General features: G+C 63.1%; 1 protein-coding gene across 2 annotated transcripts; it reads left to right on the top strand.

The window, feature by feature from the left end:
* Nucleotides 1-721: 721 nt before the first annotated feature.
* TPPP (tubulin polymerization promoting protein) lies at nucleotides 722-26,905 on the top strand. 2 transcript variants are annotated; one of them, XM_030856495.2, is made up of 4 exons: nucleotides 722-845; nucleotides 16,119-16,436; nucleotides 22,603-22,756; nucleotides 22,894-26,905. In XM_030856495.2, the coding sequence occupies exons 2-4, from the start codon at nucleotides 16,120-16,122 to the stop codon at nucleotides 23,086-23,088; spliced, it is 666 nt and encodes a 221-aa protein (XP_030712355.1). In that variant the 5' UTR covers nucleotides 722-845; nucleotide 16,119; the 3' UTR covers nucleotides 23,089-26,905. The 2 variants fall into 2 exon arrangements, with proteins under 2 accessions (XP_030712355.1, XP_030712354.2); XM_030856494.2 differs by having other exon boundaries at nucleotides 725-845; nucleotides 16,116-16,436.
* Nucleotides 26,906-27,112: the final 207 nt, after the last annotated feature.

Genomic DNA, 27,112 nt, shown 5'->3' with positions numbered 1-27,112 from the left:
GGCTCTGAGGTCTGCTGCTTTCACCCAGGTAACCCGCGGAGGCCCCGGTCGGACGCAGGAAGATGGCCCGCCTCCAGCTGGAGTGGGGGCCCGGGTTGGGGCGCCGCCGCTTGCCCCCGGGAAGGCGTCCCAGCTGCGCACCGCGCCCAGGGCCCGGCACGGACCCGCCTCCCCGCCTCTGACCCACCCAAGCCAGGCGCTCGCCTCACCCTCCCACTGTCCCCCAAACTCTCGCGGGGCGGCCCCACTCCCCGCCCCACCCTGCTCCCCTCCGTGGGGCCCGAGCCCGGCCACCCCGGACCCCAGCGTTGGCCCGAGCGTCTCCGCAGAGAGGCCAGCGCCCGGCCGCCCCAGCCGGGAGGCCCGTCCTCGCGCCCATCCGTCGACCCGCGTCCGGGGTCCCGGAGGGCCAGGTGGGACCGCACGGGCGACACCCCGCCCCGCGGAGCCGTGTGGCCCTGGGGCCAGCGCCGACCCGCCTTGTAAGGCAGGGTCCGCGCTCTGACGGCCTCACTGCACCAGGCAGCCCGGGAGGGAGGGGGCGGGGCGGAGCCGCCAAAAGAGTGCGGGGCGGGCCTGGGGGGCGGGTCCGAGAGGGGGCCAGTGGGGGCTTGGGGGCGGGTCCTGGGACGGGTTCTCCAATGGGAGCGCGGGGAGGGCAGGGCGTGGGGCGGACCGGGCGCGGAAACTGGGAGCCAGGAGGCGCGCCGGCGAGTCTGGGGGCGGGTCTGAGGCCGGGGGCGGAGCCGGCGGGCTGGGAGCTGCGGCGCGAGCGCAGGCAGGGTACCGGGTCGCTCGCGCGCGAGTCGCGGAGGCGCCGCCGCTGCAGTCGCCGCATCTCCGAGGTAAGGGGCCGCGGGGCTCCGTCCCGGGGCGCGGCGCGCAGGCCTCCCTGCTCCTCCTGCCACCTGCGCCCGCAGGCCGGGGCGCGCTACCCATTCCCGGCGCCCGCCCGCGCCCCTTCCCCGAGGCCCAGTGCGTCCGTGCGCCCCGCGCCCCGGAGCTGCCGGCTATCCGCGCGGCGCTCGGGCCCCCGTGGTTGCGTCCGGGCGCGGGTTTGGGGACGCGGGGGCGCGGGCTGGAGCGACCGGAGATGAAAAGGACAGGTTTATAATTGGGCCCTAAATGAGGCGCTTTGGCCTTTCTTCGCGTCGGTGCGTAACGCGACAGTGGAAGCCCCTTGCAGCCCCTTCCCTCTCCGTGTCCTGCTACATAAACACCGTTCACACGCCCAGGCCTGGGGTGGCGGCTGCCAGCGAGACGGCGGGACATTAGGGCTTAGAGGGTTTGAAATGAAGCCACTGTCATACAGCACGAATTTTAGGAGACCCAGGGCCACAGAAAGGGCCGTTTGTGTCCACGGGCCGAGAATGTACGTGATCCTCTGGCGAGAACTCGGCCGCCCCTCTCGGTCCGGCATTAACGTCGCCATATCGGTGCAGGTGAGAGGGTCAGGCCTACACTTTGCAAATCCAGAAGCATCCCCGGAGGGGTGTTCTGTTTTCTTATCGCATGTGGGCACACAACCCGGCAATCAAGATAAAGAGGTTGGCTGCCAGTGTATGTTTTCCACACGCCCCTGGGGACCAGTGCCCCGCCCTTGAAGGAGGATCCAGAGAAGCCCTTTATTCTGCGGTTTCAGTTATGTAAATGAAGCCTTGAAATGAGGTGGGAAGAAAACCTTCTCTGTGACTGCTGTGTTGATAGGCGTTTTGTGCTCTCTGATGATGGGACACTTTTTAGGCTAAGCTGGCTATGCTGTCATCCGTCTGTGTATTTACTGGCTAATTCATCTGACGTTTATAAACGATAAAAGACCTAGCTCCCATGGCCCCCACCACCACCTCCCAGGACTCCCTGTGGCCAGTCTCTCAGGGAGGGTGTGTTGGGGGTGGCCTCCCCAGGGCCTGGGCCAGCCCCTGCCGCCTAGGAGGTGATCAGTAAACCCTGACCCGAGCTCCAAGTGCACTAGGACCACATCCGGGATGGAGCGATGGGGCTGGGGAGGGAGAGCTTGGAGCGGGCAGGAAAGGGGGGAGGGGCGGGGCCTTGGGACAGGCGCCTTGCGAGTGCCTTAAACTGGACTCCATGATGCCTCCTCTGGCACCAGCCCCTGTTCCCACCACATGGTTGGAATCCCAGGGCTCAGTGATGAGCGATGGGGGAAGGGGTGCTGGTGAATTTCCTGGGGGCATCTGCAAAATGTGTGCCACGCAAGGGTTCGTGTGTTTTCCTGGGGAAGGGCCTCCACGACTTCCGGAAGGATCTGTGACTCAGAAAGGTGCCCTAATGTATGTACTACGTTAAAAAATTCTTCTCCATCTTTTTGGAATGACGAAGTGGTGGAGATTAGAGGAAGCTGTGTTGGCCGAATTCTTATCTCCTCGGCGTTGTTTGGCTGAGATCTTCGTGAACCCTTTGAAGCTGCAATAAATAAGCTGTCTTAAGGATATACAAGGTTATAGATGCTCATTGTGGGAGATGTGCAGATCACCCGAGAATTTCGTAAAGAAAATTAAAATCACTCATCACTGGTTGAGGATTAAGAGAAAACCTTTGAGCAGCCAAACTGTCCTCCGGGGCCACGTCCTCGTGGCTTCCCTCCCTGGTGGGCAGTGGAGCCGCTCCCTGCAGAAGAGGCTGAGAATTAGAAGCTTCCTCAGGGAGAGGCCTGCTGGCTTAGCGCCAGGGCTATTTATAGCTGGTGATGTTGCTGTGAGGCCAGAGGAGCACGTACGGGAGACGCCATCTGGGGCTACTGGGGCCATGAGGCACAGCCCCCACTGCACCTTGAAGTATCAGGGCCTCCCTGGGTCAGGAGGTCCGTGTTCTGGGCCCAGCCTGGCACCATCTGGAAACCACTCCAGACCGAGGGTGCTGGGCACCGTGCAGAGGCCACCTGAGCCCAAAACCCTGGACCAGACAGATGCTGGGATTAGGCAGGAGAATTGACACGCGCCCAACCCTACTGCTTCAGCAGCAGGTGTTTCCTGGGCAGGAAGGTGGGGAGCTGCCTGGGGGGGGCCCAGCGGCATCTGGGGCTCAGACGTGGTCTCCAGCGCCCCGTGTGGGCTCGCTGCACTCTTCAGCCCCTCCTGGGGAGACCAGCCTCCTCTCTGGGTGGGGAGGTAACCACGGTGTCACAACCCATGGAGTCCCCAAAGCCGGCACCCCCAGAGCCCACAGCGACCCACCGCGAGCCCCAGCTCAGCAGAGCCTCTTCGGAGGGGGAGCGTCCTCAGCCGCATCCGCATGGCAGCTCCTGGAAGCGGCTTTGATTGGCCCTGCTGGGGTGACAGGGGAGGGTGCGGCTTCTGTGATCTGCAGCCCCCGAGAAGGGCCTGTGGGGGAGGGGCAGCTCCCCACAGGGACGGGCACGCTGTCTCCAAATCTCGTTTGCTGACAGGGAAGCAAGGCTGTTTTGAGCTTGCAGATTTCCCCTTTAACTGTGCGGGGCGTGCAGTGACATGCAGGGAAGCTCAATTGTAATGTAATGCCTAAATGTCCAAATGTAGGACCTTCTTTGGTGAAGAAATGTAGAAAGTCTTTCACGGGGTGTGAGGAAATGGTGGTGTTCTGACTTCGGGACCAAGCCCAAGTGTGTCCTGCGACCCCCCATTAGCAGGGGGAGCGTGAGCTCACCCTCCGAAGAGCACGTTCGTGCCCACTTTTCCTTTCCTTAATCAGGTTTGTGAAAAGGAAGGACTGGTCCTTACCTTTTCTCAAGCCTAAAAGTTAAGAACACCTGGACCCCTTTCCTGCCCATCGCCTTGCGTCCCACGGCACAGTGTCCCCCTGTGTCCCCAGCATGTCCCGTGTCCCGCTGTCCCAGCACCGTCTCCCCTCGTTGGGCCACATTCCCAAGGTCTCATCCTGTAACCCTGTTGTACCCATTTGTTCAACAGGCATCAGGTGCCAGGTGAGCCCGGCCAGGTCAGCCCCGGGAAGCTCTCGCTCCAGCGGGAATGTCACAAAAGCCAGCATCCTCCGGGGGCCTCGTTCAGGCCTCACACTCCCACTGCCTCTGGGTGCGGGGGGCCGTGGGCCTCGGAGCCTGGGAAGGCGGTTGCCGCAGCTCATCTGGGCCTCGTCTCCCCCGCCCTGGCCCTGCTGGCTGCTCGGCCCCCAGGCCTCCGGAGGTCCCGAGGCCGCGCCTTCTTCCTCCTGCCAGGGGTTGTGGCCGCCGCCCCGCCCGTTCCTGGGGAGGGGCTCTGCTTTTGCTGTGGTCTTCCTACCTGACCCTGTTGCCCCCGCCTTCCTACCTCAGAGCACGTGCTCTGCCATGCTGGCGTGTTTCGGGCAGTACCGCGTGGAGCCGGCGCACGCTCCGCTCCGTGAACCCGTCACCGTCCGCTGATCCCTCGTGTGGGCCACGGGCCTTGGGGTTATTTCCATCCTCTGGCGTGGCTGCCTGGAGCCCCCCTGCGTGTTCCTCGGGGAACACGCGCGAATGTTTCTGCTGGGCCCTCGGCGCCCCGTCTTAGCCGATGGGACCGGCGGCTCCCCGGAGTTGAAGCCCCTTGGCGGCCGCACTCCACAGCCGCCGGCAGCGGGCAGGGCGCAGTGGCCTCCTGGCGGGTGGCCGTCTGGAGGGTGCGTGCCAGCGCCTGCGTTTCAGGCCAAGGCAACGAAGCCGGGCGTCCCCGCCGGTGCCTGGGTGTCTGGATGTGCCGGGCCTGCTCGAGTCCCTCGCCCGTTTCTCTAGAGCTGCCTTTTTCTGGTGGATCTGCAGGGCTCCTTCTAGATTCTGGAGACGGCAATGTAAGAGACACCTTCTCTGCCCACAGCTGCCTTTTCACTCCTTAGTGCTGTATCTTCCGATGAATGGAAGTTCTGAGTTTTAATCTGGTACCATTTAAGAGTCTTTTCCTTTAGGGGTAGTGGGTTTTGTGTCCTGTGTAGAGAGTCTTTCCCACCCAGGACATCAGATACTCTCAAGCATCCCCTTCCTGAGGCTTCATGATTTTGCCATTCCTGCTTCAATCTGTACCTGAATTAATTTCCATTTTTCTCCGTGTGTCTGTTCAGTCAGCCCGTCTTCTTTTGTTGAAAAAGTTTTCTTCCCCGCTTTTCCTGCAGGACCACCTTTGTTGTCCACACTGTCTCTGCACCTGTGCGGGTGGACTGGCGGCTCTCTTCTGCCCGGTGGTTTATTTTCTGTCCTTGTACCAGGACCACACGCCACACTGGCTTCCTTTCCAGAACTTTCCATCGAGTCTCGAAACCGCTGGGCAAATCCTGCCCCTGTTCTCCCTTCAAGATCGCTGGTGAATTCATGGTTCTTCGCCTTCTCGTGTGCATTTTACATTCAGCTTGTCTCGCTACCCAGACAGGAACAGTGTTAGAATTTTTATTTGGATTAAATGAAAACTGTGCATGAATTTAGGGGAAATGGGCATCTTTGTATTTCAGACTTAATCCATGTCCATAATGCCGCTGTTCTTTGAATAACGCTTCACGGTCTCTGCGTCAACGGTCTTGCACATCTTTTGTTAAATTTATTCCTAGGTAATTCATACTTCCTCACTTTTTTTTAAATGTATATTTCTAAATACCTTTTATCGTCTGGTTTTGCTGCTACGTTTTTGCATGTTGACCACGTATCCAGAACCCTTGCTAAACTCGCGTTGATTCTAATAGTTTTCCTGGGATCCCTTTGGGTTTCGTATGTACGCAGTCATAGCCATGCAAATAATGCCAGTTTTGTTTCTCCCTTCCTATGTTTATATCATATTTATTTCCTTTCCTTATCTTAGCACACTGACGCAGTGAGTAGAAGCGGTGATAGCAGGCACGCGTCTCTCTCTTACTCCAGTTTGAAAAGAAAACTTTTCAATATTCCAAGTGTGATGACTGTAGCTTTCCGTAGGTGCCCATTATCAAATTAAGGCATTTATTTCCTTTTCTAACTTGCTAAGAATTTTTACGGTGAGTAAATGCTGAAATCCATCAAATGCTTTGGCTGCATTTATTAAGCGGATAATATGATTTTCGCTTTGTATTGTGTTATGTGATGAATTCTATTAAGTTACTGTTAAACGAACCTTGCACTCCTGGCGTAAACCAAACCTGATTATAAGGTATTGATCCTTTTTATCTATTACTGGATTCAGTTTGTTGACATGTTGTTCAGGGTTTTCGTATCTGTGTTTGTAAGTGAGATTGGCATAGATTTTTCTTTTCTTGTAACGCCCTTGTCAGGTTTTCGTACCAGGATTATTTTAGCCAGAATGAGTCGGGGTGGCGTGTTTCATCTTTACTCTTCTCTGGAAGAATTTGGTAAGACTGACACTTTCTTCTTTCAATGTAAGGAAGAATCTGCTGGTGAAGTCATCCAGGCCTGGGGTTTTCTTTGTGAGAAGGGTTTTAAATAAGAATTCAAACCCTCGATAATTATAAGGATTAGTAATAAATACAAGAGCAATGATAAGAACATATTCCTTGTTACTGTTTGGTAAAATGGCTTTTGTTTTCTTTTTAGGAATTTGTTTCATTTAAACGATCAAACATGTTGGTCTAAAATTGTTTATAATATTCTCTTATTATATTTTAATCCCTTAATATCTGTAGAGCTTGTAGGGATGTCCTCATTTTCCATTCTGATATTGGATACTTTTGACTTTCCCTTTTTTACTTGATTAACGTCCCCAGTATTTATCAATTTTATCAGTGTTTGCAAGGCATTAACTTTCGATGTCGTTGGTCCTCCGTATTATAGATTCGTTTTCTAATTTCTTAATTTTTACTCTTATCTTCATTGTTTCTAACGCCTTGGTCCTTGATTTGCTGAGGTTTTTTCCTAACTTCTTAGATGTCAGCTTACCTCACATGTGATGGTGTACCCACATACGATTCTCCCGTGTGTGCGCACCGTGCACACGCACGTAGGTGTGCACATGCGCACACACACATTTCCGCCACGTCTGGCTGTTTTCTTTTGGGTATTTCTGATCCACGAGTTCTTTAATCTGCTCTGCTGTGAAACCCGTCCACTGAGTTCTGAGTTTTAGTTACTGTGCTTTCTAGGGCTAGAATTTCTAAGGTGTTCTTTTTTCAGATCTGCCTCCTGCATCCTTACAGCTCCCGTTCTTTGCGGGAATTCCTCATCTTGTCCTTTTCTTCTTTGCACACGGTGCACGTAGTTACTTTGAGCTCAATGTCTGATCGAGCTCCAGTAACTGGAACCTCTCGTCGTTTCTGCTTCCTGTTGTTTCTGCAAGTTCTTGGCACTTGTTCCCCCTCTTGGGCCTGGTGTTTTTTTTTATCATGTGTGTATTGTGTTTTTCCGTCTCCAGTGGCCGTCTCCTCCTCAGGAGTGCTTGTGTGTGTCCTGCCGGTGTTTGGGGCACCAGCGATCCAGATCCCCGCATCCACGCTGGGGCTTGAGAGGAGCCGGCCTGACCGCCCCTGACTCCCGGGCGCCCGTCCGCCCACCCCCAGGGCGGGGCTGGTCTGTTCAGGGTACCCTGCCCTCCTGGGTGGGGGGCCTGGGGCTTTTCAGTCCCCGTGGTTGGTGGGAAGCCTCCCGGTGGGGGCGGGGAGTGAGGGCTGGGCTGCAGACCACTTCGGAGACCCTCGGGCTGCCTCTGGCTTTGCGCCTCACACCTGTGCCGGCTGCTGTCCTCTTCGGCTGCTTGGGGGTAGGAGAGGCTTCGCGGCCCGCAGGCGACGCTGTCCCCCACCTGCCAGCCGTCAGACCCAGGCAGCGGCCCTTCCCCGCAGGCCCCTCTGCTCTTCCTGGCCCTGCGGTTGGCTTCCCCGGGCCCCGGCCTGCCCTCCACGCTGTGGGCTCCTGAGAGGCCTGGCGCCAGGACCTGCCGTGCGGGCACGTGGTGACCGCAGGGCGCCTGCCGTCGGGGAGAGGCCAGGCCATCCGCGGGCAGCTCCACGTTCCTGGAGCTAACAGACTTCCTGTTGAGGGTCTCACGTGCGCGCCAGCTCGAGGCCAGACCCTGTCTAAGGGGAGGGCCCTCTGCCCGCTCTCGCCTCTGGGTTCTGTGCCGCCGCCCAGGCTTCGCACCTCTGGGCCTTTGCAGGCGTTTTTCTCCGGGGCAGGGACCCCCTTCTGGTGTCCCTGCTGTGTGCGGGTCCTGGGGCTGCTGTGACAAAGGACCACAGACTTTTCAATGAAAACTACAGAAATGTGTCCTCTTCCAGTTCTGAGTCCAGACTCCCAGTCCGAGATTGAGGTGTCGCGGGGCCGCGCTCCCTCCAGAGGCACCAGGGAGGGTCCCTCCTGCCTCTTCCAGCTCCCGGGGCTCCGGGCATCCCTGGGCTTGTGGCGACGTCCCTCCCGTCTTGGCCTCCGTCTTCACGTGGCTTCTCTGTGTCTGTGTGTCTCCTCTTCCTTCCCTTGTAAGGACACCTGTCAGTGGACTTAGGGCCACCCTGGTCCAGAGTGGACCCATCTCGAGATCCTTAGTTTGATGGTGTCTGCAGAGACCCTTCTTCCAAACAAGGTTCCTCCACCTTGCGAGGACGTGGACACACCTGGCTCGGGGCCACCATTCACCCACTACACGTGCCCTGCACAGGGCCCGCCTGACCCCAGGTGGGCTGCAGATGCCGTGTTCTTGGATTTTGTGAGAAACATTCTGACCAACAGTAGAGACCGGCCCTGGGACCGGGGGACTGGGGGGCCCATGATATGGTTCCTGGGAGGCCAAGGGTCCCAACGGAGTGAGTCCCCCGAGAAGCCCCAGCTTCGTGGTGACCCAGAGAAGTTCCTGCTGTCCGCATCGGTTCTTCTGAGGGGCTGGGGTGGCAAACCTGTCCTGGCCCCTTACTCCCCCCACCCCCGTCCCCTCCCCCGCCAGCCCGACCAGCAGGAGCCCCCAGGCCCGAGGGTGCGGCTCCCACGGTGATCTCACTGCAGGACGGTGCGGGACACAGGATGGCCACGGCCCCCAGGAGGGCACCCGCTCAGCTACCCACCTTCTCCCCTCTCGTCCCAGAGAAACCGCGTTTGACTTGGGCGCAGGGGACAGTGTGGCTGTGACTGTGGTTCCCAGGCTGCCCCGAGGGATGGCCTAGCCTCGGTGCAGGAGGTCCCAACCCCGCGGGCCTTTCCGGGCCTACGGCCTGAAGCGTGTGACCCGGGACCTGAGTGGCATCCTGCTTGGACGGTGTGGCCGCTCGTCCCGTCCTGTCGGGGCCCCTGCAGGGACCGTGAAAGGCAGCGCCGAGGCGGCAGGGCTGCATCCACGCCTGAGACTCCTGGGCCGTCTGCTCTGCGGGGCAGGCACTCAGAGACCGCTTTGTGCCCGCCTGGGAGGCTCCCGCTGCCTGGGACGAGTGGTCATTCACATCGCGTGCTGGGCAGCCGAGGAGCGGTGGCCGTATTATGATTAAAACGTGAACAGTTGCCGAAGGGCTGTGTTGTGTTCGAAGGGACTCTGGAATAAAGAGGCAGAGCTGCGGGCCGGCGGCCCAGGGGTGTGCAGGCCCGACGCCTCTGTTCCCGCGCGCGCTCTTCACTCGGAGGCTGTGCCTCTTCCAGGGGCTGCGCCGAGGGCGAAGCTGGACCCCGACCTGGGGGCCTGAGCCCTGGTGGACGGAGGGGAGGAGGGGGAGGCGACGGCGTCCATCCCCCCCGGCTTCTGGCCGCTTGGTCTTCTGCATCTTCTGTCCTAACCCTCACCCGCCCACCTCATCTTGGTTGCGCGGGCACAGCGCGCCCACCCGGCAGGGGTCAAGGAGGTTCTCCCCGGGACCGGCTGACCAGGCGCCCTGGCCTCCTGTGCGGCCCCGGAGCAGCTGTGCCTGGGACTTACCCGGGGGCTGCTGCAGTTATGCCCTCGCCCCTTCCGTCCGCATCAGTCCTGGGACCGGGCCTGGTGGGCTGAGCCGTCCGAAGGGGCTGGGCTGCCCTGGGAGGCGCCTGCTTCCCCTGCACTCTCTCCTCCTCTCCTTCCCGCACTTGGCGCAGAGCCTCTGGGCTGCCTCCGCGCGTCCGGCGGCATCAGGCGAGCGGCGTTCTGTGGCCAGGCCCCTGCACAGCCGAGGTCAGGTGCGCTCAGCAGACTGTCAGCCCGGTCAGCGTCAGGCGCTCCGTCGAGGTCCAAGGAGGGCTAGTTTGTCAGATGCTCGGGAACCTGGCATTTCCAGGGCCCGTGTGGTTCTTGCGCGGAAGCAGGGTCTCAGCTGGACCCCACGCCTCGGTATCACATCAGCGGGCGCAGCCACGGCTCAGGGACTTGGGCTCTCGGCCCTGGTGGAGGGTGCCGCCCCTGGGCCCAGCTTGGTGTAGACATCTGGAGGGCGCTGGCATCACGCCGGCCCTGAGAGCGCAGGAGGGCGGCACGTGGGGCGGGCCGACGGGGCCGAGGGCCAGGGACGCCTGAGGAGCTCGAGAGCCCAGGGCTCCCACCGCGGCTCGCGGCTCCAGAAGATTCCTTGCGGCGTCCGCTGTCCCGGGAGCCGTTTCCCACCTGCGGGCCGGTCTCCTGGTCCTGAGCAGCCTCTAGGACGAGGTCGGTGACAAGAACCCCAGTCGAGCTCTAGCGCATCATCAGCGACACCCCCAGGGCGCCCCGGCAGCCACAGCGCGCTGAGGCCTCTGGACCCCCCGGCTCCCCGACCCTTCAAGTAGGGGGCTCGCCAGTGGGGCGGCTGTGTTGCGGGGAGGTCCCAGACTTGGGGTGCGATGCCCGGTGACCCGGCAGAGCCCGTGGTGGGGTCCGGGCGCCGTGGCCGGGCCGTGTCCCGCGTTTCCCCCGTGCCGCCGGCCCAGCTCGCTCGGCGTGAGGTGGAGCAGGGTTCTGAGTTCCGGGAGGTTTGGCGTCAAGGAGGCCGGCGGGACGGGGCCTGAGGCCTGAGCAGCGCCCCCTCAGGGCCTGGGAGGTGGGGAGTCCCCTGTGCGGGTCCCAGCTCCCCGACATGCGCATCCTGTGGCCCACATCCTGCCCCCCAGAAGCACGCCACCCCCGAGCCCCCACCCCAGGCCGCCCTCCAGCGAGCCTTGGCCATCCTGGTGCACTCAACACCCGCCCAGGGCTTCGGGCCCAGAGGACCCAGGAGGTGGAAGGGGCCCCGGGGGCTGGAAGGCACCTGGATCCCAAGGGGCAAGATGCTTGAGGCCTGGTCCGATCGCAGGAAGTGTCTGCAGGTACGGTGTAGATTATGGGCAGTATGAGGAGGGGCATTGGGAACGAGGGGCTGAGAGCTGGTTTGGGGGAGCAGGGGTTGGAGGTGCGTTCACACCTACGGAAGCAGGAACACACACTCCACCTCTAGTCTCAGTGCAGACCTGTGTTCTGCTCAAGGAAGGGGAACCAGGAGAGGCAGAGTTGCTGTTGCCTTTAAAACAACAGCGGGCCCAGCTTACATTTACACCTGGCCCAGCTCACATGCACACGTGGGCCAGCTCACATGCACACCCGGCTCAGCGCACATACACACCCGGCCCTGCCCACATGCACACCCGGCCCAGCTCACAGACACACGTGGGCCAGCTCACATGCACACCTGGCCCTGCTCACAGGCACACCTGGCCATCTCACAGGCACACCTGGCCCAGCTCACAGGCACACCTGGCCATCTCACAGGCACACCTGGCCCAGCTCACAGGCACACCTGGCCCAGCTCACAGACCCACCTGGCCCAGCTCACAGGCACACCTGGCCATCTCACAGGCACACCTGGCCCAGCTCACAGGCACACCTGGCCCAGCTCACAGACCCACCTGGCCCAGCTCACAGGCACACCTGGCCCAGCTCACAGACCCACCTGGCCCATCTCACAGGCACACCCAGGCCATCTCACAGGCACACCTGGCCCAGCTCACAGACCCACCTGGCCCATCTCACAGGCACACCCAGGCCATCTCACAGGCACACCCGGCCCAGCTCACAGGCACACCCGGACTATCTCACAGGCACACCTGGCCCAGCTCACAGGCACACCTGGCCCTGCTCACAGGCACACCCGGCCCAGCTCACAGGCACACCCGGCCCAGCTCACAGACACACCCGGCCCAGCTCAGGCACCCCCGGCCCAGCTCACAGGCACACCCGGCCCAGCTCACAGGCACACCCGGCCCTGCTCACAGGCACACCCGGCCCAGCTCACAGGCACACCTGGCCCTGCCCACATGCACACCCGGCCCTGCTCACAGGCACACCCGGCCCAGCTCACAGGCACACCTGGCCCTGCTCACAGGCACACCTGGCCCAGCTCACAGGCACACCCGGGCCATCTCACAGGCACACCCGGCCCAGCTCACATGCACCCCCGGCCCAGCTCACAGGCACACCCGGCCCAGCTCACAGGCACACCCGGCCCTGCTCACAGGCACACCCGGCCCAGCTCACAGGCACACCCGGCCCTGCCCACATGCACACCCGGCCCTGCTCACAGGCACACCCGGCCCAGCTCACAGGCACACCCGGCCCTGCTCACAGGCACACCTGGCCCAGCTCACAGGCACACCTGGCCATCTCACAGGCACACCCGGCCCAGCTCACAGGCACACCCGGCCCAGCTCACAGGCACACCCGGCCCAGCTCACAGGCACACCCGGCCCAGCTCACAAGCACACCCGGCCCAGCTCACAGGCACACCTGGCCCAGCTCACAGACCCACCTGGCCCAGCTCACAGACCCACCTGGCCCAGCTCACATGCACACCTGGCCCAGCTCACATGCACACCTGGCCCTGCTCACAGGCACACCCGGCCCAGCTCACAGGCATACCTGGCCCTGCTCACAGGCACACCTGGCCATCTCACAGGCACACCCGGCCCAGCTCACAGGCACACCCGGCCCATCTCACATGCACATCTGGCCCAGCTCACAGGCACACCCGGCCCTGCTCACAGGCACACCCGGCCCATCTCACATGCACATCTGGCCCAGCTCACAGGCACATCTGGCCCTGTTGCAGGCACACCCGGCCCTGCTCACAGGCACACCTGGGCCATCTCACAGGCACACCCGGCCCATCTCACATGCACATCTGGCCCAGCTCACAGGCACACCTGGCCCTGTTGCAGGCACACCCGGCCCTGCTCACAGGCACACCTGGGCCATCTCACAGGCACACCCGGCCCATCTCACATGCACATCTGGCCCAGCTCACAGGCACACCTGGCCCTGTTGCAGGCACACCTGGCCCTGCTCACAGGCACACCCGGCCCAGCTCACAGGCACACCCGGCCCATCTCACATGCACATCTGGCCCAGCTCACAGGCACACCCGGCCCATCTCACAGGCACACCCGGCCCAGCTCACAGGCACACCTGGCCCATCTCACATGCACATCTGGCCCAGCTCACAGGCACACCTGGCCCAGCTCACAGGCACACCTGGCCCTGCTCACAGGCACACCTGGCCCAGCTCACAGGCACACCTGGCCATCTCACAGGCACACCTGGCCCAGCTCACAGGCACACCTGGGCCATCTCACAGGCACACCCGGACTATCTCACAGGCACACCCGGCCCAGGTCACATGCACACCCGGCCCAGCTCACAGGCACACCTGGCCATCTCACAGGCACACCTGGCCATCTCACAGGCACACCTGGCCCAGCTCACAGGCACACCTGGCCATCTCACAGGCACACCTGGCCCAGCTCACAGGCACACCTGGCCCAGCTCACAGACCCACCTGGCCCAGCTCACAGGCACACCTGGCCCAGCTCACAGACCCACCTGGCCCATCTCACAGGCACACCCAGGCCATCTCACAGGCACACCCGGCCCAGCTCACAGGCACACCCGGCCCAGCTCACAGGCACACCCGGACTATCTCACAGGCACACCTGGCCCAGCTCACAGGCACACCTGGCCCTGCTCACAGGCACACCTGGCCCAGCTCACAGGCACACCCGGCCCAGCTCACAGACACACCTGGCCCAGCTCACAGACACACCTGGCCCATCTCACAGGCACACCCGGCCCAGCTCACAGGCACATACAGACTATCTCACAGTCACACCCGGCCCAGCTCACAGGCACACCCGGACTATCTCACAGGCACACCCGGCCCAGCTCACAGACACACCTGGCCCAGCTCAGGCATACCCGGCCCAGCTCACAGGCACACCCGGCCCAGCTCACAGGCACACCCAGGCCATCTCACAGGCACACCCGGCCCAGCTCACAGGCACACCCGGCCCAGCTCACAGGCACACCCGGCCCAGCTCACAGACACACCCGGCCCAGCTCACAGGCACACCTGGCCATCTCACAGGCACACCTGGCCCAGCTCACAGGCACACCCGGCCCATCTCACAGGCACACCCGGCCCAGCTCACAGGCACACCTGGCCCATCTCACATGCACATCTGGCCCAGCTCACAGGCACACCTGGCCCAGCTCACAGGCACACCTGGCCCAGCTCACAGGCACACCTGGCCATCTCACAGGCACACCTGGCCCAGCTCACAGGCACACCCGGCCCAGCTCACAGGCACACCTGGCCCTGTTGCAGGCACATTGCTAACAGGGATTCCCAGCTCTCCTGGCTGGGGGCACTGTGTGCTGATAGCGCGGAAGCTGTGGCTGTGGCAGATAGGTCTGTCCTGGGTCACCTTTCCTATAGGCTTTTCTTCAGATAGTCGCGTCTTAAGGGCCTTGCCAGGGAGAATCATTCTGGAGACACAGGCCTCGTGGCGCCTTTTTGGGGCGCGGACAGCCTGTGAGGGGCTGGTGGGCCAGGGGATCACGTGGTGTCTGAAGACAGCTGGGCCCCCGTGGTGGGATGGTCCCTGGAGCCTGGTGGACACTCTGGGGCAGGCATCCCCAGGTCCGCCCGTCCTGCATCTCCTTCCACTCTGGTCTGTGAGCCCACCTTGCAGCTGCCCTGCTCTCTCCAAACCCTCATTTGAAAATGCAAATCGGTAATGCAGTCCATCCCCACACCCACCGTGAATCCCTCATCAGTTCCCAACTCCGGAGCCCGCGGGGTCAGCCATGCCTCAGCAGGGCCTGGCCAGGTGACACTCACACAGTTCCTCCACCTCACCTGCCCACCCACCTGTTCCTCCTACCCCTGGCCCGGGTCCCACCCCGGGGACCAGCTGCTGACAAGCGTCACGTGGAGGGAGCAGGGCCGGAGCCCGCGGGGCCTCCGGCTTGCCGCGTCCACAGCCAGCCACAGCGACGCCTGGTCACGAGGTGCAGGCCCACACGTGGGTACTGTTCGTCCTCGATGGCTCCAACATCGGCTGCTCCCCCCACCGTCCTGCTTCTCCCCACAACAGGAAGTCACCTTGGAGAGCTTCCCATCTGCGTGTAGGGTCTCACTCCTGTTGTTTTTGTTAAAGTACTTTTCAAGTTACTTTATTAAGCTACAAACGTGGAGCTCAGGATGGAGAGCTGGCTCCTGGAGCTCATCACCACATCCCCAGTCGTGTCCCCCTGCCCTGAGCCCCGGGGTCCTGGACCGTCCTCACCAGCCACTGAGCCTCTTGAGCTGCACTGCCCTTTCTGTTTGGGGAACTTGTAGGTCCTGAGTTCAGCAGGGCCCTGCTCGGGACCCCCACAATGCCAGGTTGCCCACTTCCCCCCGCTGACCACTAGCCATGACTCTGGGGCTGGGTGTTGGTGCTCAGCTCCCGGCTCCCCAGAGCTGCTGGAGGTGGAGGGGTCTTCTCAGCCCCGTGGGGACCCGGGCCCAGCTTTGGGCATTCACTGGGCTCCTGACGCCATCAGCCACCCCCCCACCATGAGCCCCCCTACCCTGGGCCCGGGCCGCAGCCCCCCGGCCCTCGGAGTCTCCGCAGACCCCTGCTCTCGCCTGGGGCTTCCCTCTCCTACTAGACGTCTGTTCGGCCCCCTGGGTGGGGGGCACCCTGGTCAGCAGGCCGGGCCCTGAGGTGGGCGCAGCAGTGTGACCGTTCTGGATCCCTTCCCCGAGGATGGTGTCACCCCACCGATGCCCGGGAATGTGTCACTCGGGGAGCCCCCAGGAGGCTGGCTCATGCCTCCCTGTGCTGGAGGCTTTGACTGTCGGGGACTTGGCGGCCAGGGCGCCGGGGCTGGAGGGGCCTCGCCGTGTCCTGCAGCAGATGGACGCTTTGTCCCTGGCAGGCCACAGCCCCTGTCCGCGGGCAGCGGGGGCCTTGGGCAGCCGCCCGCCAAAGCAGGTGACCTCTCGCTGCTTCCTCCCAGTAGCATGGCTGACAGCAGGCCCAAGCCCCCCAAGCCCGCCAACAAGACGCCCCCCAAGTCCCCAGGGGACCCCGCGAAGGACAAGGCAGCCAAGAGGCTGTCACTGGAGTCGGAGGGTGCCAGTGAGGGGGCAGCCGCCGCGGGCCCGGAGCTCAGCGCCCTGGAGGAGGCCTTCCGGAGGTTTGCGGTGCACGGGGACACCAGGGCCACCGGGAAGGAGATGCATGGCAAGAACTGGTCCAAGCTGTGCAGGGACTGCCAGGTGATCGACGGCAGGAACGTGACCATCACCGACGTGGACATCGTCTTCAGCAAGATCAAGTACGTGTGCGCCTGGGACCAGGGGGGTGGGAGCGGGGCCCCGCGTTCTCTCGGGCGGCCAGGAGGCGACGCTTCAGGACGCCGTCCCCGCCCGGAAGAAGATGCCCGGGAGTTTGAACCAGAACACGCCCCAGTGGGGCCGGGAGCCCAGGTCAGGGACGCTGCCGCAGCCTCAGGGGTCTCAGGTGGCAGGGCCCGGCCCGTGGGGGGCTGCTGGGGGCAGGGCACGGGCCGGGAGGTGGGCGTCTGTGGCGCCGCTCCCCTCAGCTCTGGGGGCGTTCGCGTGTGAAGAGCGGGGGTGACGAACGGTGCGCACCGTGTGCTTGTCCGTGTGTGTCTGCACGCGCGTGCACACGGGCTCGGGCGTGTGGCCCGGGCATCGACTCGCCCCCTCCCCCTTCTCCCGCCCTTCACACCCTGTGACCGCACCTTGAGAGCAGCAACAGCGCCCCGAGGCACCGCAGACTCGCACACACGTGCACGTGCATGCACACACAGGTAGAACTCAGGGCTCCACTCTGCTGGTCGCGGCTCACCCGGAGGACAGACGCCCTGGACAGGCCCTGGAGACCCCGTGCGTGGAGGCACACGGGCCCTCCTGCGCCCCGGGAGAGGGAGCCCCGTCTGGTCCCGGTCCCGCTCTGGAGGGCGGACGCTGCTCAGACACTCAGGGAGGAGGCTTGGCCCCTGGCGCCCAGGCACTACGGGGGCCCCACCTCAGGGCCCGGCTGCTCTGGGCCCCAGGGTCTCTGCCTCGGCTCGCTGGGCGCGGGCCGGCGCGGGAAGTGGGCGGCTGCGGCCCCGGCCCGGCCAGGGGTCGTGGTCAAGACAGAGTGAACACCAGCCTGTGGCTACTCCCCCTCTGCCCTCCTGGACCTGAACTGAACTCCCTGTGGGGTCCCTGTGACCTGTGTCCCACTTGGGAGAGCCTGTTCTGGGGGAGGGTCCCCCGGACCTCCCAGCTGTGCAGCGGGGGACCTTTCCCTTGGGAACGGAGAGGGAGACAGTGCTCCCTGGAGGGGCCTGGGGGGGTGGTGCCCTGAGTCGGGTCGTGGGGGTCCTGCAGGACAGGCTGGGAGCCACCGCTGGGGGACCGGGTCTGAGGAGCGTGGGGCGCGCGGGTCGTGGGACCGCGGCCGCTGCAGGTGGCAGCCGCGGCAGAAGCGCCTCAGCTCCGGGAGCCGGGAGCCGTGGGCGCGGAAGCGCACGGGTCGCCGACGGCGACGGCTGTTTCTGTTTGGGGCGGTTGCCATGGCGCCGCAGCCCTGCCGCCAGCGCGGTATCTGCAGCCTCTGTTTAGGCCCGTCGTCATGGGAGCGCTTGTTTGTTTGCGTGTTACTATGTGTTAAGTTTTAAACAGGCTTCTCGCAGCTCTTCCCCAGGCCTTGATTGAAGACTGCTGTCTCCGGGACCAGGGCTGCCCCCGGCCCCGCCCCCCGGCCCCGGGGCGGGAGGAATTAACTCAGGACCCCGTTCCCATAAGTCCCGCCGGGGGTCTGTGGGCCGCAGGGTCCCCTGCGTGTGTGCCCAGGCGGGAAGGCCAGAGGCGGAGGGGGGCTCTGCTGGCCTTCCTGGCCCCCACTCGCCGGCTTCCTGGCCAATGGTGGCGTTTCCCGTGACTCTGGAGCCCTGTCTGGGCTGCAGGTTAGGAGCACGCACGCCGGGGCGGGGACGCGGCCCATTCTTGCCGCACGGGCTGCGGAGGGAACCTTCTGAAGCGCAGAGCTCGGCGCATCGGTGCAGAGACCCAGGCCGGGCGGGATGCCTCGGGAGCGGCGGGCAGAGCCGGGTGCGCTGTGCGGTCCCGGGCACGCCAGCGGGGCCCAGCGCCCGCTCAGGGCCTGACGCCCGCCCCTGCCCTGCCCCTCCCCGCAGCCTGGTGGGTGAGGCTGCGGCATTCGGGGCCCTGGTCCCAGCACGTGCTTCCAGCTGTGGCGTTGGGGGTCTCACAGTGTCCTCCGTGGGGGCCTCTCCCGGCCGCCCGAAGCTGTGCAGGGCATCCAGCGGCTTCTGCCCTGGCCTCCTTGGGGCCTGCCTGGCGTGTCTACAGAGGGCCAAGGCTTGGGGGGCAGGAATCGGGCAATTCCGCCCATGCTGGCTCCTCAAACCGCTGATATCGGTGTTGGACGCCAGTGCACACAGGCCTTTTGATGACCTTCCCCAAACACCCAGAAGTGGTTTCAATGACCTCAAGTGCATCTGTCCCCAGAACCCATCCCTGAGCCTCCAGCCTGCGTTAGGCCCTCGCGAAGTCAGGAGGAACTTAGGACGCTCTTTCCTGCTTGGGGAGTAGCTGACTGTTGGGGTCACAGCTGCCCTTCAGGCGGCCGGCCTGGAGGCCTCCAGACATGGGTGTCAGCAGCCTCCTTCCAGGTTGCCAGCAGCGTGGTCCCTGGGGCCCAGGAGCAGGGGGCTGGCGTCTGCCCGCTCCCAAGGCCTGGTACCAGACGTGTGGGCAGCTGCCACATCACACTGCATCCTCACACGGCATCCAGGTCCTCCAGACAGCGCTCCCGTGGCAACCCGCACAGCCCCGCTGGCCCAGGGTCTGATGGGAATATCCCGGAGGCTCCCTCCTCTGACCCTCGTTGGTGCCTGAGTCTCCCCCTCCAGATCCCACTTCCTGCTCTCTGGACAGGTCACCCAGGTCCCAGCTTCTGCTGCTCAGGGGAGCCTGGGAGTCAGCTTTCTCCAGCCCCCAAGTGGCATGTTATCTGTGGTCCAGAGGGGGCCCCTTGCTCCGTCCTAGGACATGTTAGCCAAAGTCCAGCTGCCTTCATGACGCTGGCCCTGGAGACACAGACCTCTGTCCTCGGAGGGCTGCGCTGCCCACCCTACCCCCCACCCCGCCCAGATCCCTGGCATCGAGTGCCCCTGGTGAACTTCGGGAGTGGCCGGGCTCAGCCCTCTGCCTGCCCTGTGTTGGGCCTGGAGGTCTGGGGACACAGGGCCTGGGAAGCACAAGCCACGGGGCCTCGTGTGTGACCAGTGACCCCATTACTGCTGGGCCAGCTTTCTAGCAGAACAACAGCCTTCTGAGCAGGGCACTGGTTGGCCCCAGCGCTGAGCCAGGAGGAGGGGGGGTCTGGTAGGGGGACCCCCTCCAGTTCTGTGCGCTCTGGAGAACAGGCTCCCTGTGTGTGGGGAGCCGTGTAAAGTGATCACGTGTCTCCAGGGAAGAGGCTGGCAGTGTCATTCGAGAACTCCCCAGGGACTGCTTCCAGCGGGGGCCACGGGGCCCCCTGGGGAAAGCTCCCTGCCAGCCCAGCCCGGGCTCTGAGACCCTGCCTGGCGGTCACGGTGGGGACACGCGGGGACACCCGGCCCCGCCAGGTGGAGCAGGCAGGTCAGCGCCCTGGGCCCGCACGCCCACTCCATGTGAATGCGGCCTCTGATGGAGGCCCCGTCGGCCACGCCCCCGCCCCCAGCCCGAGTGACTCACACTGGTGGTGCCTGGTGCCCCAGCGGCCGGTCACCAGGCTGGCAGTCAGGCCTGGCGTCCGTGAATAGAGACAGGAGCGCCTTGGACAACCCAGGACAAACAAGCGGGGCCCCGCGGCCGTCGCGGGTCAGCAACCAGCAGGGATGCCAGGCTCCCCGCCCCGACAAGGCCAGGACCACGCTGCCCGGGACAGCTGGGCCAAGGGATCCCCCCGGCCCAGCCCACGGACCTCAGAGCCGCCGTGGCGTCGCAGCCAGGCTTTGAGGGGTGGAACCCACCGCCGGACACGGGGGCTCTGATGAGGCCTGCGGTGCAGGTGCCCCTCCCGACAGCCGTCCAGGCCTCTCGGGCTCCGCTCACCACCCGCCACGTGGCCTCGCTGGTGCACGACTCGGTCGTCCTCCCCATGGCCCCTGCGGCTGTGTCCTCCCTCCGCTGTCTCCCGACCCTGGGCTGGCTGGTCAGCACGTCCCGTGTCCGCAGGCTCACGTGTCAAGTGCCTGTGAGTCCCGGCATGCACAGGGGACGTCCTGAGGCATGTTTATCGCTTACCGCTGGGCTGTTGGAGTCCTGGTGACTGAACAGAACCCACGAATAGGAGAGCAATACACACGCACAGGTTTACGTGCGAGTGAGACCCAGGAGGGGTCGCGGGGTTGTGCGTGGGCTGCCAGCCCACCTCTGGGGGATGCTGCCGCCTGCACCCTTCCACACCGTGGTGTCCTTTTATCTGGCTTACTTCCACTGTCCCAGTGGGTGTGCGGCAGGGCCACATCCCGGTTTAACCTGATTTCCCCGGTGCCCAGTGGCGTGGAGCGTCCTTCACGGGCTGGTTTGCACTTGTAGATCTTTGACAAAGTGTCCGGTTCAAATATTTTGCCCAACTTTTGTTTTTTTTTTTGGAGTACGCGGGCCTCTCACTGCTGTGGCCTCTCCCGTTGCCGAGCACAGGCTCAGGACGCGCAGGCTCAGCGGCCATGGCTCACGGGCCCAGCCGCTCCGCGGCATGTGGGATCTTCCTGGACCAGGGCACGAACCTGTGTCCCCTGCATCGGCAGGTGGACTCTCAACCACTGCGCCACCAGGGAAGCCCTTGCCCAACTTTTTACGTTGGGTTTTTTTCTTGTTGTTGTTGAGGTATGAGTTCTTTGTGTATTTCCGATACAAGTCCTTTATCAGATTTCTCCATCTGTGACTTGCCTTTTACTTCTCTTAACAGTATCTTTTGAAGAGCATGGTTTTAAAATTTTTGGTCAAGTCCAGTTCATTGTTTTTCTTTTATTGGCTGTTTCTGGGGGGTCGTTCCTGAGAAAATCTTTGCCTAAGCCAGGGTCACGAAGAGTTTCACTGGGATACTTATCCAGAAGTTGGATGGTTCGGGGTCTATGAGAAATGCAGGACTGTGGGCCAGTTGAGTTAACCTCGTAGACGGCGTGGGGCACAGGCCAGGCCCTTTCCTCTGTGCAGAGCCTCCGGCCGCTGAAAGGACAGTTCCACCTGCACTCATTGGCTTATGCAACCTTGTCAAAAACCCTTACACGTGGCCTGTTTCTGACTGTCCTGTGGCCGCTCTGCGGCCGTCCCTGTGGCTTTGCGGCCGGTGCTGACGTGGGGGCAGCCCCCTCCCACTCTGCCCTCGCCTCTCCAGCCGGTCCCCTGGGTGCCGTCGGCTGCACTGTCTCGACCCCTTGGCTTCTGCAGGCAGCCTTTCTGTTGGTCCCCGGGCACCTCCCCCCACCTCCTCTTACTGTAGAACATTGACAGCCTCACCGGATGGATTAGCTGGGGAAGATCCAAAGTGGCAGAAGTGTTTTTCAGTTAAAATTCGTAGAGAGCAAGAGCCAGTCTAGAGCCATTTTGAAATTGTGAGAATGGACTTCCCTGGTGGCACAGTGGTTGGGAATCCGCCTGCTAACGCAGGGGACATGGGTTCGAGCCATGGTCCGGGAAGATCCCACATGCCGCGGAGCAGCTGAGCCCGTGCGCCACAACTACTGAGTCCACGCGCCTGGAGCCCGTGCTCCACAATGGGGGAGGCCATTGCAATGAGAAGCCCCCGCTCACCACCGCAACTAGAGAAAGCCCGCGTGAAGCAACGCAGCCAGACAGGGAGGGAGGGAGGGAGGGAGGGAGGAGAAAGAAATTGCGAGAATGACCTACCAGGTCCCGGGCAGCCGTGGGATGCCTCCGGGGGAGGAGCTGCTCCCGGGTCCCGGCTGTGCCCCAGGGAGGCGGCCCCCAGTCCTGTCCCCGAGTGGGGACCGTGCCCCCCACCCCCTGGCGACCCCGCGCAGGCCGGTGGCCGCAGCCAGGACTGCGGCTGCCTCTGTGCCATGGGATCTGACGTGCTTTTCACCCTGACTTTCCCTCTGACGGAGGCCACACGCTCGCCCGCTTTAGAACCAGACCAGGATGTGTTTTGATGTCAGTCGTTCATAAAGGATGTGCTTCCTTTCAACTTTGTTCCAAGACGATTTATATTTGCTGCCATTGCCGATGGCAACCGACTATTGGGTGCAACGCTGCAGACCAGGGCGGGGCAGGGGCACGTTCTGTGTTTTAATGGCAGACTCGCTCTGGGCTGTGGCAAAGAGGTGGGGTGAGGGGTCCCCCGATGTCAGCGGGGCCCTGGGTGGGGCGCGGGTCCCAGCCCAGTGACTGCTCAGCGCCTCCTCCCCGTGCCTGGGCCCGGTGGGCGCCCCCTGAGCCCCCCTCTCCCTGCAGGGGCAAGTCCTGCAGGACCATCTCATTCGAGCAGTTCAAGGAGGCACTGGAGGAGCTGGCCAAGAAGAGATTCAAAGACAAGAGCAGCGAGGAGGCCGTCCGAGAGGTGCACCGGCTCATCGAGGGCAAGGCCCCCATCATCTCGGGGGTGACGGTGAGTGTGGCGGGCGGGTCTCGGGAAGGAGGCAGAAGCGTGGTTCCCGGGCGCCGGCGGCCCCCGTCCGCGGTCTGGGCCCCTGGGCTGGACTCGCCCTGGCGGCTTCCCTAACCTCGTTCCCCGCTCTCTTGCAGAAAGCCATCTCCTCGCCCACCGTGTCGCGGCTCACGGACACCACCAAGTTCACGGGCTCCCACAAGGAGCGCTTCGACCCGTCGGGCAGGGGCAAGGGCAGGGCGGGCCGCGTGGACCTGGTGGACGAGTCGGGCTATGTGCCGGGCTACAAGCACGCCGGCACCTACGACCAGAAGGTGCAGGGGGGCAAGTAGCCGGCGGGGCCTTCTCCCGTCGTCCGGTCCCCCACCACCTCACACTTCGTTACATTCCTGTGCTTTGCAGGCAGGACTCGGACCCGGGGCTGGGCGGCCGCGGAGGCTCCAGGCCTGCCTCCCTCCCACCCGGGCCCGCACTCCCCTCCACCCCAGCTTTGGCCCCGACTCACCTTTCCTAACACACCTGCCTCGTGCCCGCCAGGAAGTGGGCAGATGGCCCTTTCCAAAGTGTCTCTCGGGGCCAGACCACACTGGCCACTGGTTTGCAGCAAAGGGGGCGTTTTAAAGGAGCTGGTGGGCAGACCCTGTCGGGGCAGTGTTGACCCGCAAGCGCCAAGGCACCAACCAGCAGCACCGATAAAGCAGAGGGAGCCCCAGACAGGGCACCGTGGGGCCCGGAGAGCACCACGGAGGTGTGGGAGGCGGGCATCACAGTGCACGCTTGCACACCCAGCACACAAACACACCCACGCATGCACGCGCACACACGGCGCACACACCGCGCACGCACGCACGCACATGCGCTCAGACGCACAAACCGACCGCCAGGTCTGCGTTGAGGGCGGGCGCCGAGCTGAGGGCTGCCATGCAAAGGAAGAAGCCTCTGTCGACCAAAGTGACTCCAAGTGTGACGTCACAAGATTTTAAAATGGAAACTAAGGGCAGTTCATTTCACTTCTCTGAGAAGAAGAAATAGGAAACAGTGATGCGTGTTTATTCTCAGAACGGCTCAGGGAAGACTTAGAATATCCCGTCTCTGTGACTCCCTCCCAGCGGCCCCTGTGTCCCCGCCCCGACCCGGGAAGACCCCGGGGGCCCTGGGCTAGAGGCTGCGGGTAGTGCGACGGCTCTCTCCTTGTTCCTCTGGCCTCTCTGGAGCCTCCGTGAGCGGCCTGCCCTGTCCTCCCCGCTCAGGAGTGCAGAAACCGCAGGGCAGGACCAGGCCAGGGGAGGGCCCGAGGCCGGTAGCATCTGCGGGGTTTGGTTTCTCTGAGACGCCGGGGTGGGGGTGGGGCTCCTGCTGTCACAGTGGGCCTTTGGCGGTGTGTCCCTTTGCATGGACATGGCCACAGCCCGGCGTGTAACCCTCTGGACCCTGTGGTCCTGGTTTCGGTCCCGGGGAAAGCCCATGGCAGCCCCCAGGGATTGCTTCCCGGGAACCCAACCGCCCTGCCACTATCTGTCCTGTGTCCAGCGCAGCAGGCCGGTGAGGACACACGGCCTGGCCCACGGCACAGGTGGCCGTGAGAAAGGCCAGCACTGCCACGGCAGGCACGTTGGTCACAGCTGGACCTGGGACACCTGCCCACCCACACAGAGGGGCTCAGGCCATTGCTCCCAGCCGACACGGCCCCTCGCACGGGGGGCTCCCCCGGGATGGCGGTGGCCTCTGCGGGCAGCTCCGTCTTGAGGCACCTCACCGCGCGATCACCCAGGAAGTGACGGAGCACAGGCATCCGGGGCTCACTGCGAAGATGTGAATCACTGCCGTCTAGGAAGTTTCTAAGACTTGGGGATCCGAAGCTGCCCGGCCAGGCCCCCAATCCGCCACCAGGAAACAGGCCCGAGGGCTGAGGGAAGGCAGGCAGGAGGCCGGCCCCGCCCCGGGCTCCTCTCCTCCCTCCAGAGGCAAGAGTCACCTGGGGAATCGCGTCTGCAGAGAACTCTGAACGTGCAGAGTGTTTGTGGGCACTAAGCTGATCACAGATGGCAAAGCCCGTGTTCCAGCGCCAGCCGGTTCCTCTCCGTGGACTCGGGACAGGACTCCTCCCCAGACCCATCCTCTGCCCAGCCGCCGCGGGTCTCCGCCTGCCTGACAGCCGTCCCGCGGCAGGACACTGGGGTCCAGCCCTCCCAGCCGGTCAGGGGCTGGCCTGCCCAGGAGCAGACGGGAGGCGGACTGAGCAGAAGAAACCACACCAGTGGCGTCCTGGGACGCTTCCTCACGCTGCCCCCCTCGCCCTGGGGCCGGGCTGCGGGGCCGACGCCACCCGCAGCAGGAAACCCATCTTCCCGATGGCTACGGCGGCACCTCCCCCTTGGGTTAAGGAAAGTCTAGCGCACACAGCTGCCCCCGTGGCCGGCCCCGCGCTCGCGGGCTCCCGAGCTGCGGAGGCCGAGGCGTCTGGCTGGGTCTCAGGTGTCCCCAGCCCGCCTGAGGCCTCCTTCCCAAAGGGTAGCTCTGGAAACACATCTCCCCGCTCAGGGCAGGAGGAAGCGGTGGCCCCCTCCCCGTCGGCTCCGTCACGGCATCTGTGTGTAGCCCAAACACAGCACGGCGCTCGGGCTCCAAGCTCTGCACAGACACACGTGCCTCCCTCAGGCTCTGGGTGCTGTGGACAAACAGGCAGGTGTGCGCCTTCGCTGCATGTTCTATGCAACACCCATTCGCTTCTACTAACTGTGGTTAACTAGAAACTACGCGTGTCTCCGTGAACGAAGGAAACTGCACAGCAAGCCCAGCAGGAAGCAGGGGCCCATGGTCGGGGTGCACCACGCTGACGGCGCCGAGCGCCGGGACAGCAGAGCGAGCGTTGGAGGACATCGTGCCACAGAACTTATTTATTTCTATTTAATGCTGTAGGATGAGCACCTAGGCGGTGGTCAGTTCACCAGAACTGAAGTTCAAATTACGCACGTTTAAAATACAGGAAGAGATCTATATTTATACTGGAGTATTTTTACACCTCGAGTATCCTCAGTCTTAAGGTTTGAGGCCAATGAAAGTTACAGTCAGGAAGAGGCACGGGGAGCTCCAGCGGCACCGCCTAAGCTGCGCTGCGTCCACGCCCCAGTGGCCGAGAGCTCAGGGCAGGCCGAGGCGTCCCTCTGAAGCGCCCAGCGGACAGAGGCTCACACACCCGAAGCCTGGGCCTGCTCAGCCACCGGCTGCCGCGGATCAAGCCTCAACGGCACACGGCCCTGCCGCGCACCCCCCGTGGCTGCTTCTGCGGCTACGCCGGCGGCAGGGAGATCGGTCACAGACGCCACGGCCCACGAACCCTGCGACAGCCACTGCCTGGACCTTTAGGGGAGGCTGCTGCTGCTGTCCCCACCCCTGAGGACCCAGCAGGCTCCCTCCTCCGGGAATGTTCCCGCGCGAGCTGGCACACCCCGTCCCACAGTGCACGCAGGTGGGGACACCACTGTCACCTGTTCCGTCCACTCAGGTTGACAATTCAGCTGTACTGTGAAGTCACCACAAGGCTAGAATGTCCTTGGAACTCGGACCCTCAGTAGCTTCCCTCCGCTGACTGACTACTGAGCCCTCCGTGAAATCCCGTGGCTCGGGTGTGGCCTTTGTCCGTGGGAGTGGAGTGTGTGGCCGGTGGTGGCCCCGGGCACTCCTGGGAGGTGGTCGCCCTGCACTTTGAGATGCTTTAGTTAACTTTCTCTCTTCCCCGAACCAAGCCAAACAACAAAGGAGATGCACATAACTCAAACTTGAAAGGGATCATATGCTACTGGTTTGTACTAAGTTTTTTTCAGGATAGGGAAATAAATGTATATATAGATGCGATCTATTTTTGCACTGTTTTCTTACTGTTAGGGAGCGATGAGGGCATCACTTTGCAGTGTGATGGGACAAGCAGTGTGGACGTCACGGGTGCTCTGACTCAGAACCACACTCACCAGGAACTCTGGGGGCGTCTGTAGGGCCGAGGCGTGGTGTCACCTGTCAGTCGCGGGGCAAGGCCTGGCTTGCAAACCTGTGGTGAAACAGCCCCTGTCTGTCTGCAAACCTCCTCGTGTGTTCCCTGTTGTTAACACTGTGGCAGATTGGTAAAGTGACAAATAAAGGTGTTGAATCGTGGCTCTGTGGTCCTTAAATGCGCTGTGTGCACGGGCAGTCGCGTGGGCACTACGGTAACACGGACACACCCAGGGGAGGCTGCAGCTTACGGGAGCGCCAGCCGCCCTCCAGGTGCGAGGCCGGGAGTGGGATCTGGACACAAACCACATCACGGACGCCCACATCAGCCCTGAAAACGGGGATGACGCCATCAAAAGTGACATAAAA

The sequence above is a fragment of the Globicephala melas genome, chromosome 3 (assembly GCF_963455315.2).
Source record: "Globicephala melas chromosome 3, mGloMel1.2, whole genome shotgun sequence".
Lineage (NCBI taxonomy): Eukaryota > Metazoa > Chordata > Mammalia > Artiodactyla > Delphinidae > Globicephala > Globicephala melas.
Note: the sequence above shows the minus strand (reverse complement) of the source record. Positions and strands in the feature narration are given on the sequence as shown.